Source organism: Colobus angolensis, unplaced genomic scaffold (assembly GCF_000951035.1).
Source record: "Colobus angolensis palliatus isolate OR3802 unplaced genomic scaffold, Cang.pa_1.0 Scaffold10, whole genome shotgun sequence".
Taxonomy (NCBI): domain Eukaryota; kingdom Metazoa; phylum Chordata; class Mammalia; order Primates; family Cercopithecidae; genus Colobus; species Colobus angolensis.
This window is the reverse complement of record NW_012110919.1, coordinates 22,957,821-22,971,257: the sequence shown is the minus strand read 5'-3', so window position 1 is coordinate 22,971,257 and position 13,437 is coordinate 22,957,821. Positions and strand designations below refer to the sequence as shown.

Sequence of the window (13,437 nt, the reverse complement as noted above, 5' to 3'; positions counted from 1 at the left end):
CAGGATGGTCTCGATCTCCTGACCTCGTGATCCGCCCATCTCGGCCTCCCAAAGTGCTGGGATTACAGGCTTGAGCCACCGCCCCTGGCCGGAGATTTGGCTTTGACATTAGGAAAGTTTTCGCTTGGTGTTAACACCAGTAGACTTGTCTGATGAGGGCCATTCTGTCCACTCGTCTTAACTAATAGATTGGTCTAATGCACAGTAGGCTGATTTAGAAAGAGTAGTCACTAGTGGCATGGCAGAATCAATAATGCAGAATTTTGACAATTCATGTAGTACTGATTTCTTCCCCAAATGTCAGTTATATTGGTCATCTATTAATAGACTAATAGAAGTCATCTCCTTAATAGAATTTTCAGCTTACAGCCTGCTAAGCCTAAGAAACTGCTTACAGGTTACTGTTACTGCTTACTGTTTTAAGCCTAGTTTTTAAATTGATGATCATGATAGAAGAGTTAAATAACCTAAAATTTTAGAGAAATTTAAGAAGGGTATGTACATATATTTTAGTAGTATCGAGTGTATGGGGATTAATAGTCTGCTGTTTACATTTTTTTTTTTTCTAATTTTAGAAGTAATGTAGAAAATTCGGGGTGGGGAAAGGTAAAATATATGGAAAGTTGAAAATATTTTATCATGTAGTCATAATTTCTAGTAACCTATTTCTTTACAAATAAGACATAGTTGAAACAGATTGCTACAGTTATTTTAAGAGTTGACATCTTATTGTTGATTTCTTACCACCAACTTCATCCCTCCCTTTCTTTAAAAATAAAGGGAAATAATAAAATTTATTTACAAAACTTTATGGCATTCCACAAAATAATTCTGAAAGAATTAGTATGGCCAAAAAATACGTAGGGTGGTTTTTTTTTTTCTATTTTTAACCAAGGAAAAACTGTAGAGTGAGTGAGAGTGTGTATGTGTGCATGTGTGTGTGGATGGGTGTATTTAGCAGAAAAGTAGTACTGATGAACATCATGGCATTTATGTGATGTTCACTGTTTCTTCCTTAGGGCCTCCAAGGATGTCCCCAAAGGCCCAGCGACATCCTCGAAATCACAGAGTTTCTGCTGGGAGGGGTTCCATATCCAGTGGCCTAGAGTTTGTATCCCACAACCCACCCAGTGAAGCAGCTACTCCTCCAGTAGCAAGGACCAGTCCCTCGGGGGGAACGTGGTCATCAGTGGTCAGTGGGGGTAGGTAACACTTGGGCATAATGACGGTACTCATTTTGTCATTACACTAGATGTAAAGAGGGCTGAGCTACAACTCTGTTTGAGGAAGTGTAAGTATATATATATATTAAAAATAGTAGAATCACCAGGAATTGGGAAACCCATATTTTTATTCTGGGCTCTGCCACTTATTCATCATATATTAAAGCAAGTCAAACATTCATTCTGAAGTTGAGATTTCTCAGTGAGTAAAGTGTTAATAATTTTTGCCTAGTCTACATTATGGGGTTGTGATGAGATTCTTATAAGGTTCATAAATACGGATATATTATAAAACTATAAAGTTTTGTAATGTACCTCTCGAATACAAGGCAAACACAGTATGTAACACTATTTGTAGGGATCGTATTTCCTTTTTAGCAGCTTTGTTTATCAGTACATTCTGTAAACATTTATTTTTGGCTTACATTGTAGTGTGTTTCTATAGCACCTGTATAGGGCACTAATTCCCAACTATATTTCCATTATAAGGAATATCAAATACAAATGAAGCATCCAAGTTTTATCTGTGATTAGCATAAGGAATATGCTGACACCAGCTATAAAAGTATAAAAATTAGGCTGGGTGCGGTGTCTCACGCCTGTAATCCCAGCACTTTGGGAGGCTGAGGCGGGCGGATCACAAGGTCAGGAGATCGAGACCATCCTGGCTAACATGGTGAAACCCTGTCTCTACTAAAAGTACAAAAAAATTAGCCAGGCGTGGTGGCGGGTGCCTGTAGTCCCAGCCACTCTGGAGGCTGAGGCAGGAGAATGGCGTGAACTTGGGAAGCGGAGCTTGCAGTGAGCCGAGATCGCACCACTGCACTCCAGCCTAGACGACAGAGTAAGACTCCATCTCAAAAAAAAAAAGTATAAAAATTAGACGTTGACATGATTTTACAATAAGGCTGACTGCTTTTGCTACTTTGCCAATCAATCCTTAGTGCTTTGTTCCCGTAACTGTGGTGAGCAAGAGCTTAAAAAAACAAAAAAAAAACTTAGTCTATTTAATCAGTCCGTAGAACCTTTAAAAGAAACAAGATCGACCAGGTGCGGTGGTTCGTGCCTGTAATCCCAGCACTTTGGGAGGCTGAGGTAGGTGGATCACTTGAGGTCAGGAGTTCGAGACCGGCCTGACCAACATGGTGAAACTCCACCTCTACTAAAAATACAAAATTAACCAAGTGTGGTGGCTACTCGGGAGGCTGAGGCAGGAGAATCGTTTGAACCCTGGAGGTGGAGGTTGCATGAGCCAGCATCGCACCATTGCACTCCAGTCTGGGTGACAAGAGGGAAACTCCATCTCAAAAAAAAAAAGAAAAAAGAAGCAAGATCTTCAAGCTTAAGGAAAACAAAAACAAAGCAAAACCCAGCTGTTAAATCTGTTTTTAGTTGATATACATTTCTGCTCAGCTTCATGTGATGTACATTCATGTAATGTACCATAAATTCCTTTGTACTTTTTATTTTCTTCTTTGGTCTTCAGTTATCTTAAGACTACCAAGAAAACAAAAATTTTAAAAATGGGCTACAGAGCGAGACTCCATTTCAAAAAAAAAAATCTGCTTCAACTATTCCATTAATCTTTTGACATTACTTAGATGGTCTGGAAATGAATTTTGAGAATAACATGATTAGAAGTGAAAAAGCATAAGCATAGTTTTGGAGATACACTCAGAATAGCATTATAGATTTGCTCTTTTTACTAATTGGAAAAATGGCAGTTGTTGAAGAGTAGTTTTCTTCCGTGACGCTTGTGACTTACAAAAAAAAAAAACACTAAAATGAAATAATCAAACCATTTTCTCTAAACTTTGAATCTGATCTCTGCAGATAGGTTTATAATGGTATATGAAACCTATTAGATACATACTTGGAAGTCGTATGAGATACAAACCCTGTTTTTATTACCTTCCCCTTTTGACTAACTTGGGTCTCGAGTTTCCTTGATTACTGCACAGTGAACCTTGATGTTGCTATAAAGAATGTATAGAGCTAGGCTTGGTGGCTCATGCCTGTAATCCCAGCACTCTGAGAGGCCAAGGTAAGCAGATCACCTGAGGTCAGGAGTTTGAGACCAGCCTGGCCAGCATGATGAAACTCCGTCTTTACTAAAAATACAAAAAATTAGCTGGATATGGTGGCGAGTACCTGTAATCCCAGCTACGCCAGACGCTGAGGCAGGAGAAGCACTTGTTAACATTTAGTTAGGAGAGAAAATCATACTTAATGTATTAGTAATTGTTTTTCTTCAGATACTTGTGGTTTTGATTGCCAGCAAATTCCTACATTTTGGAAAAGAAAACATTAATGGGATAAAGGAAAAGGGCTAGAGAGGACTGTTTTACCTAGGTCGTAAGAGAAGCCTCTTTGAGGAAGTAACATTTGAACTGAGAATGTAATAAATAAATTTTCCCTTTCTTCTAGTTCCAAGATTATCCCCTAAAACTCATAGACCCAGGTCTCCTAGACAGAACAGTATTGGAAATACCCCCAGTGGGCCAGTTCTTGCTTCTCCCCAAGCTGGTATTATTCCAACTGAAGCTGTTGCCATGCCTATTCCAGCTGCATCTCCTACGCCTGCTAGTCCTGCATCGAACAGAGCTGTTACCCCTTCTAGTGAGGGTATGTAACAAAGGGCTTCTAGATCCATAATCTCAGCTGTGAAATTGAATGTTAGAGGGTAACATTATATGAAAAAATTCTAGCTTATTTTTATTCATAGACAAGTATTTTTAATGCACATTTAAAAGTTTATGTAAATTTTGATGATGTTTAATACTACTAATTTAATATAATGTCTGTGTTAGAAAGGTTAACATTCCTGGGTGTCAGATACCTACGTAAATAAAATTATTGGTGTTTCATATGACATCTGCAAATGAAAAAAGCCTCTGTTTAAATGAAAGCATTCTTTTCCAAAAACATAGGAAATCAAAATTATTGTTCAGTGTTTTCTTGTTTTACTTTTCTAACTTCTAACTCTGAATTTTTTTTTTTTAAATGTTTTCTAGCTAAAGATTCCAGGCTTCAAGATCAAAGGCAGAACTCTCCTGCAGGGAATAAAGAAAATATTAAGCCCAATGAAACATCACCTAGCTTCTCAAAGGCTGAAAACAAAGGTTAGAGTTTAAAGAGTCATTAGGCTTAACTGTAGAAATAGGAAGGAGTGTGTCTAATTTCATGCCTATACGGAATATTTTCGTTCAACATTTTTTCTTACTATTGTGATAGATAAATGTATTGCTTGACAAATTCCAAAATCCAAATTTAATATTTAAAATTATTTTTTGATCTTATTCTAATTTCTATCATCTCATACTAAAAAGAATACAATGTTAAAGTTTAAAAATAAACCTGTGTCTAACAGTTCTTAATTTTATAGGTATATCACCAATTGTTTCTGAACATAGAAAACAGATTGATGATTTAAAGAAATTTAAGAATGATTTTAGGGTAAGTGTTGTCCTGACTGATTAATTTGAGTTTTAAAAAATAAACGTTACTAAAGATTTATCATCTATTTATAGAAATACATTATGTATACAATCAGAAACATCAAACCATATATGTAGAAAGCAGAACATGCTTAAAGTGGTCTTGCCTATCCTTTAAGTGGGATAACTAAAATCATGAGATTTGGTAACCAATATATAGGTATCAAATGAGAGTATAGCCCTGACATTTGAAACCACCATAGCACAGCTTAGTATTTGATGGTCATTTGATTACTTTGTTCAATGAAGCTAGATACTAGTAGAGCAAGGCCAAGTTATTAATAATCTAGTGTGGCAAATTGAAGATGTACTGGACTCTGGTGTTCTGAGGTAGTTGGAGATTTGTACTTTGTACAGAAATATATTATGTCAAAATCTTTCTGTAACGTTATTTCTCTATCTTAGGACAGGCTTTGCTTACTATCTCTCCTTGATTGTCATTTCATTCTTTTGCACATTATATACTATAATATACTATAGATATCAAGGTAGATTTTGAGACCAACCAAGAAATCTTCTGGAAAGTTAACTTCTTAGAAAGGTAAATCTAATTACCAGCCTTTTAAAGAAAGTAGCTGAATTAAAGGATGAGTGAATCAAAGGCAAAGGCAGCCTTTCCTCAGCCTGTGTTTTAGCTCTCTAAATGTTAATAATAGCTTCCTTCTTGATTTATTGGTAACATTCAAAATACTACTTACTATTTAATATTTTAGCACATGTATGTATTCAGCTTTAATGCTATTAACAGTTGTTAACTTAAATTTTAATTTGTTGACTGGGCATGGTGGCTCACACCTGTAATCCCAGCACTTTGGGAGGCCAAGGTGGGCCAGATCACCTAAGGTCAGGAGTTCGAGACCAGCCTGGCCAACATGGTGAAACCCTGTCTTGACCAAAAATAGAAAAATTAGCTTGGCATGGTGGCGAGCACCTGTAATCCCAGCTACTCAGGAGGCTGAGGCAGGAGAATCACTTGAACCCAGGAAACAGAGGTTGCAATGAGCCAAGATCACGCTACTGTACTCCAGCCTGGGTGACAGACCAAGACTCCTTCTTGAAAAAAAAAAAAAGGTACAACAAAACTCCACCAGGCATGGTGGTGGGCACCTGTAGTCCCAGCTACTCAGGAGGCTGAGGCAGGAGAATCACTTGAACCCAGGAAACAGAGGTTGCAATGAGCCAAGATCACGCTACTCTACTCCATCCTGGGCGACAGCAAGACTTCGTCTCAAAAAAAAAAAAAAAAGGTGTTTCAATTTGTTAAACAATAGTTAATGCATACACACGATACAACGAATATTGAATATGATCATGTGCCCACTACCCAGCTTAGTAAGTTAAGCATTCTAACACAGGTACTCCTGTTATATATTTGCCGCTCCTCAACTGCTTCCCCCTCTTCCAAAAGGAAGGGTTTCTTTTCTGTGCAGTTGTTTATATTTACACTGCATATGAATATATCTGTGAGCAATAGATGATATTTTTGCGTAATCTTAAATTTGCTATAAATGATGTCTTGCTGTAGGTATTCTTCCCCATTTGAGTTTTTTCCTCAGCATTATTTTTTTAACATCATTCAGCCCCCTCTTATAGTACACTTGGATTGAATTTAATATCTCATGAAGAAAAAACATTTTTACTTTGAAGCATGTGAATTAGCATGTTTTTGTAACAGCTTTATTGAAATATAATTTACATATATAAATCAACCATTTAAAGTGTATAAATCAGTGGTTTTTAATACATTCACAATTATATTGTACAACCATCTCCTCAGTTGATTTTAAAACATACTCTTCACCCCCAAAAGAAACCCCATGCCCAGTTTAGCAGTTGTTCCACACTGGCCTCCAGCCCTTCTCTTTCCCTTACTCCCATCACTGAGCAACCATTAATCTACTTTCTGTCTCTATGGATGGGCTTATTTGGGACAAATTTCCACTTCATACAAATGAAATAATAAAATATATGGTTTTTATGACTGGCTTCTTTCACTTAGGGTCGTGTTATAAAGGTTCATCCATGTTGGAGCATGTTTTAGTACTTCATTTCTTTTTTTTACTAATATTCCATGATATGGATAATACCACATTTTGTTTATCCATTCATCAGTTTGTAGCTATTTGTGGTGGTCTCACTATTTGACTATTCTGAATAACGCTGCCACGAATGTGAGTGTGCAGTTTTTTTCTCGTCCTGTTTTCATTTCTTTTGTGTACCTACCTAGGAGTTGAATTGCTGGGTCATATGGCAACTGTGTTTAACCTTTTGAGGAACTACCAAGCTATTTGCCGAGACATCTGCACTATTTTACATTCCCACCAGCAGGGTATGAGGGTTTCTGTTTCTCCACATCCTTGCTAACACTTATTGTCATGTCTTTTTTGATTATGGTGATCCTTGTGGGTGTGAAGTGTTACCTCATTGTGGCTTTAATGTGCAGTTCTTTCATGGCTAATGATGTTGAACATCTTTTGTGTTTATTGGCCATTTATGTATCTTCTTTGGATTGCTGTCTGTTCAAATCTTTAGCCCATTTTAAAAATTGAGTTGTCTTTTTATTATTGGGTTGTAGGAGTTCTTTATATATTCTGTGTACAAGTCCCTGTTAGATACATGGTTTGCAAATGTTCTCTCCTATTCTGTTGGTTGTCTTTTTACTTTTTCATCCCTTGAAGCACAAAAATTTTTAATTTTGATGAAGTCCAATTTATCTGATTTTGTTGTTACTTACGCTTTTGGTGTCATATCTAAGAAAACACTGTCTAGTTAATCATTAAGGTTTATTACTCTTCTGGGTTTTTTTAAGAATTACATTTAGAGGTGTGATCCATTTTGAACAACTTTTTTTTTCTTTTGACACAGAGTCTCGCTCTTTTGCTTAGGCTGGAGGGCAGTGGTGCGGTCTTGGCTCACAGCAGCCTCAGCCTCCTGGGCTTAAGTGAGTAGCTGGTACTACAGGTGTGCACCGCCACACATCGCTGTTAATAACTTTTGTATTTTTATTGCAGAGACAGAATTCTACCACGTTGCCCAGACTGGTCTCAAACACTTGGATGCAAGTGACCCGCCCACCTCAGCCTCCCAAAGTGAAAAATTGCTTTCACTTTGCACTGCAGACTCGCCCTGAATTCTTTCTTGTGCAAGATCCAAGAGCCTTCTCTTGGGGTCTGGATCAGGACCTCTTTCCTGTAACAATATTATTAGAATAACGTTTGATTTTTTTTTCAAGTGAAATAAATTGTTACTAAAAAATTTGAAAAAGGAAAGTTCATAGGAGAGGGACTTGGTGCTCAGCCCATTTTGAGCAGTTATTTAATATAGTATAAAATGGGATTCAAATTCATTTTTTATATTAATTTTTTATTTCTAGTTGACACATAACCATACATTTATAACCATTTTTACTCTAGAGTCCAGATTCATTCTTCTGCATGTAGGTATTAGTTGTCCCAGCACCATCTGTTAAAAAGACTGTTCTTGGCCAGGCACGGTGGCTCTCAATGCCTGTAATCCCAGCACTTTGGGAGTCCCAAACAATGAGTTCTAAACCAGTCTGACCAACATGGTGAAATCCCATCTCTACTAAAAATACAAAAATTACCTGGGCGTGGTGGTGCACACCTGTAGTCCCACTACTCTAGTGGCTGAGGCAGGAGATTCACTTGAACCTGGGAGGTAGAGGTTGCAGTGAGCTGAGATCATGCACTCCAGCCTGGGCAACAGAGTGAGACTCCATCTCAAAAAAAAAGAAGACTATTCTTTCCTTCATTGAATTACCTTCACATGCTTGTTGAAAGTCTGTTGACTACAAATGTGAAAGTTTATTACCGAACTCTGAATTGTCCTCCACTGAATCTCTATGTCTTATACTTATAACAGTACCATACTGTCTTGATTAGAGTTACTGTATTTTAAAAGGCCATACTTTTTCAGTTAGCAGAAAACATTTTAGCTATCATCACAACTGTCTGTAAACCTTCATTAATGCTTGACTTAAATTCCAAGAAGGAGCAACATAAAAAGTCTATCTCTTTAGGAGTTTTAGTCTTACTACCTTTAGGAGCCTGAATAACCAAATGTATTATTTAGCCTCTTACTAATAACTCCTTGATCTGTAGGGGCATACCAAGAAGAAAAGAAATGGTTTTCAAAAAATGAGAGTGGGCCGGGCGTGGTGGCTCATGCCTGTAATCCCAATACTTTGGGAGGCTGAGGCAGGTGGATCACGTGAGGTCAGGAGTTTGAGACCAGCCTAGCTAACATGGCAAAACCCTGTCTCTACTAAAAATATAAAAATTAGCCGGGCATGGTGACACATGCCTGTAATCTCAGCTACTCAGGAGACTAAGGCAGGAGAATCACTTGAATCCAGGAAGCGGAGGTTGCAGTGATCCGAGGTTGCATTACTGGGTTACAGAGCGAGAATCTGTCTCAAAAAAAAAGAGTGGGGGAAAAAAAATGTATGCCAGAACCTAAATTATAATTAAAAAAAAAAGTTAACTTTATAATTGTTCTCATCAGATAATATAGTGTTATTCTTTTATATTTTATTGCGTACCAGATGCTGTTCTTCGTGCTTGTATGTTAAATCTTTTATTGTCTAACATTTCTTTCAAGCAAGTTCTGTTTGTATCTGCACTGTGTGTATTAGGCAGCTTGGGCAAAGAAAAGTTAAGTAATTTGCCCAAACTCATGTGTCTAGTAAATAACAGGCCTGGCCATCTGGTGTTTAAGCTTCTAGCAGTGCTTTGAGTAGTAACTAATGCATAATGTATGCCTTATTGTTCAATCAGTGATTCATTAGAGCTAACTTCATGACGTGCTCATAGCCCCAAACTGCATTTGTTCACAAATATCTGTAGTCCTTCATTGAGGCAGAAATAGGAATACCTTGTGTGTTTGTTGTTCCTTTCCTTGTGAGCCATATGCAAGGCCCAGATAGCTTTATTTGTGTAAGAATTGCTAGTAATTTGATCTGTTTTGGGTTAATATTGTGGGTTTTAGAGGTAAATGGATGTAGGTTTGAATGTTGGCCTCTAAACATCATGTGCGTAACATTGTGGCATGCTATCTACTTCCCCCAAGCCAAAATGGGTTAGTTTTAGAACTTGCTTCATAGTGTTTCTGTGAGAGCTCAATGAGATACTGCTTTATAAAGTGTTCAGCATAGTGCCTAGCACATGGTATGTATTCAATACATGTTCATTCTTACTAGTAAAATATAGATGACCCAATCTTGTCATCTATATGACATAAGAATTTCACTTTTCTGCTGGGCACGATGGCTCACTCCTGTAATCCCAGCACTTTGGGAGGCTGAGGTGGATGGATCAACTGAGGTCAGGAGTTCGAGACCAGCCTGGCCAACATGATGAAACCCCATCCCTACTAAAAATACAGAAAATTAGCCAGGCGTGGTGGCAGGTGCCTGTAATCCCAGCTACTTGCGAAGCTGAGGCAGGAGAAACACTTGAACCCGGGAGGCGGAGGTTACAGTGAGTTAAGATTGTGCCACTGTACTCCAGCCTGGGCAATAAGAGTGAAACTCTGTCTCAGAATAAATAAATAAAGTAACTTCAGTTTTCCATTAGGTTTAGTATAGTGCAGAGAGGAAATACAGCAGAATGCTGTATTCCATATATGGCAATATATTCCAATATAGCAGAGTGCTATATTCAAATACCAAATAGTGGACTTGCTATTTGTAAGATGGCAATAATAGTATCTACATCAAATAGGGCCATTGTAAAGACTAAATGAATAAGTCTGTAACTAGTTTAGAACAGTGTCTGGCCAGATGTAGTGGCTCGTGCGTGAATCTTAGCACTTTGGGAGGCTGAGACAGGTGGATATCTTGAGCTCAGGCATTAAAGACCAGCCTGGATAACATGGTAAAACCCTGTTTCTACAAAAAAGTACACACATTAGCCAGGTGTGGTGGCACATGCCAATAGTACCAGCTACTCAGGAGGCTGAGGTGGGAGAATCACTTGAGCCTGGGAGATGGATTGCAGTGAGGTGAGCTTGCACCACTGTGCTCGTCTGGGCAACGGAGCCAGACTCTGTCTGAAAAAAAGAAGTGTCCAACCCATAGTAAGAAATGCAGATGTGTTTGACATTATAAGAAAAAGCGGCCGGGCGCGGTGGCTCAAGCCTGTAATCCCAGCACTTTGGGAGGCCGAGATGGGCGGATCACGAGGTCAGGAGATCGAGACCATCCTGGCTAACACGGTGAAACCCCGTCTCTACTAAAAAATACAAAAAACTAGCCGGGCGAGGTGGCGGGCGCCTGTAGTCCCAGCTACTTGGGAGGCTGAGGCAGGAGAATGGCGTAAACCCGGGAGGCGGAGTTTGCAGTGAGCTGAGATCCGGCCACTGCACTCCAGCCCGGGCGACAGAGCCAGACTCCGTCTCAAAAAAAAAAAAGAAAAAGCAACACCAAAAGTCTAATTTTTGCCTTCACTCAAGGACCCTTATGATAATTAAACTCCGAAGTCCTTGGCAATATATATGTAGTTGGTCTATTATGTGGATAGCCTCTACCGAAGATTTTTGTGAACAAATGAAAGTTTAAGCAGTAAGTCCCTACATTGTGACTTACATTGCCAGTGTGCTCACATAAATGCCCTGTCAACATTTGCCCTCAGCCACTTGTCTCTTTAGCTATGTTGGTAATGCAGTAAAGCTTGAGATGGGCCTGAGTTACATAATGCTGTTTGCCATGACACCAAGAGCCTTGGTAATGAAACCATTGATATTGATTTGCCTGTGCTGAGGCTGAAGAGGTATCTTGGCTCTCTCCAATTTTCAGGCAACCCTTTTGGCTGTGTAGGTTTCTCTTTAGTTTGCTTCTCACTACCTGGGGCCATTGTCCTAACCTGTGGCTTGGGTTCTGTTTTTGTTGCTTGTACTTGCTCCCCCTTTTCTTCAGCCATTCCTGTTTTCTTTCTTTTTTAGAGGATGCCATGTTAAATAATCTTCAGCCAGTGATAGCATTTATTTTTTCTGGTCTGCAAACTTAAAAACCTCATCACTTATTTCGCTAATATCTTTGTCTTCTGTTCTTTTTGATGGTCCTTGGTTTTGTAGTCTACTTTAAAGGTTTTTATTTTTATAGTTTTATGGGTGCATAGTAGACATATTATTCATGGGGTCTGTGAGATATTTTGATAAAGGCATACAATGTGTAATAATCACATTAGGGTAAATGGAGTATCCATCACCATCATCATTCATCATTTGTTTGTGTAATGAACGTTGCAATTTTACTCCCTCAGTTATTCTAAAAAGTACAACAAATTAATGCTGACTGTAATCACCCTGCTTTGCCGTCAAATACTAGATCTTACTCATTCTTTATTTAACTTTTTAAATTTTAAAATTATTTTATTTATTTATTTTAGAGGGAGTCTCGCTCTGTCACCAGGCTGGAGTGCAGTGGCACAATCTCGGCTCACTGCAGCCTCCGCCTCCAGGGTTCAGGTGATTCTCCTGCCTCAGCCTCCTGAGTAGCTGGGACTACAGGCACATGCCACCACGCCCAGCTAAGTTTTTTATTTTTAGTAGAGACGGTGTTTCACTATGTGGGCTGGAATGTTCTCGATCTCTTGACCTTGTGATCCGGCTGCCACAGCCTTCCAAAGTGCTGGGATTACAGGCGTGAGCCATCGCACCCAGCCTTTAAAATTCTTTTAAATCATTGTAATATCTTTTTCATTTCTACCTCCAGTCCTGCAGAGTTCTTATTCATTCTCTCTAAATTTTGTTTGTACCCACTAATCACCTCATTTCCCTCCCCCTCCCCACTACCTTTCCCAACTTCTGGTAACCATTCTACTATCTCCATGTGTTCAATTGTTTTTTTAGTGCCCGCAAATGAGTAAGAATAGGCAGTTTATCTTTCTGTCCCTGACTTATTTTTACTTAACGTAATGTCCTCCAGTGCCATCTACATTGTTGCAAATGACAGGATCTCATTCTTTTTTATGGCTGAATGGTAATCTATTATGTATATATACCACATTTTCTTTCTCCTTTTGTCTGTCGACGGACAAAGAGATTGATTCTAAATCTTGGCTGTTGTGTATATAGTGCTGTAGTAAACATGGGAGTGCAGATATTCCTTCAATAAACTGATTTCCTTTCTGAATATATACCTGGCAGTGCAATTGCTGGATCATATAGTAGCTCTATTTTTGGTTTTTTGATGAATTTCCATACTGTTCTCCACAGTGGTTGTACCAATTTACATGTCTACCAACAGTGTGTGAAGGTTCCCCTTTATCCACATCCTCACCAGCATTCATTATTTCCTGTCTTTTGGATAAAAGCCATTTTAACCAGGGTGAGATGATACCTTGTTGTAGTTTTAATTTCCATTTTTCTGATGATCAGTAGTGTTGAATACCTTTCATATACCTGTTTGCCATTCATAAATAATGATGAGGTCTTGCTCTTTGGCCCAGGCTGGTCTCGAACTACCGGGCTCAAGCAATCCTCCCACCTTTGTCTCCCAAAATGCTAAAATTATAAGTGTGAGCCACTGTACCTGGCCTTGCATGTCTTCCTTTTTTTTTTTTTGAGACGGAGTCTCACTTTGTTGCCGTTTGTTGACCAGGCTGGAGCGCAGTGGTGTGATCGTGGCTCACTGCACCCTCCACCCCCCGGGTTCAAGAAATTCTCCCGGCCGGGCACGGTGGCTCAAGCCTGTAATC

At 38.8% G+C, this 13,437-nt stretch overlaps 1 protein-coding gene across 1 annotated transcript in view; it reads left to right on the top strand.

Moving 5' to 3' along the window:
• The window catches only part of ATXN2 (ataxin 2), a 108,365-nt gene that overhangs the window by 42,856 nt on the left and 52,072 nt on the right, over positions 1 to 13,437 (top strand). Inside the window, exons 8-11 of the mRNA XM_011936608.1 lie at positions 1,020 to 1,202; positions 3,651 to 3,848; positions 4,238 to 4,345; positions 4,609 to 4,679. Coding sequence (XP_011791998.1) covers positions 1,020 to 1,202; positions 3,651 to 3,848; positions 4,238 to 4,345; positions 4,609 to 4,679 — 560 coding nt within the window. The remainder of the gene's footprint in view (positions 1 to 1,019; positions 1,203 to 3,650; positions 3,849 to 4,237; positions 4,346 to 4,608; positions 4,680 to 13,437) is intronic.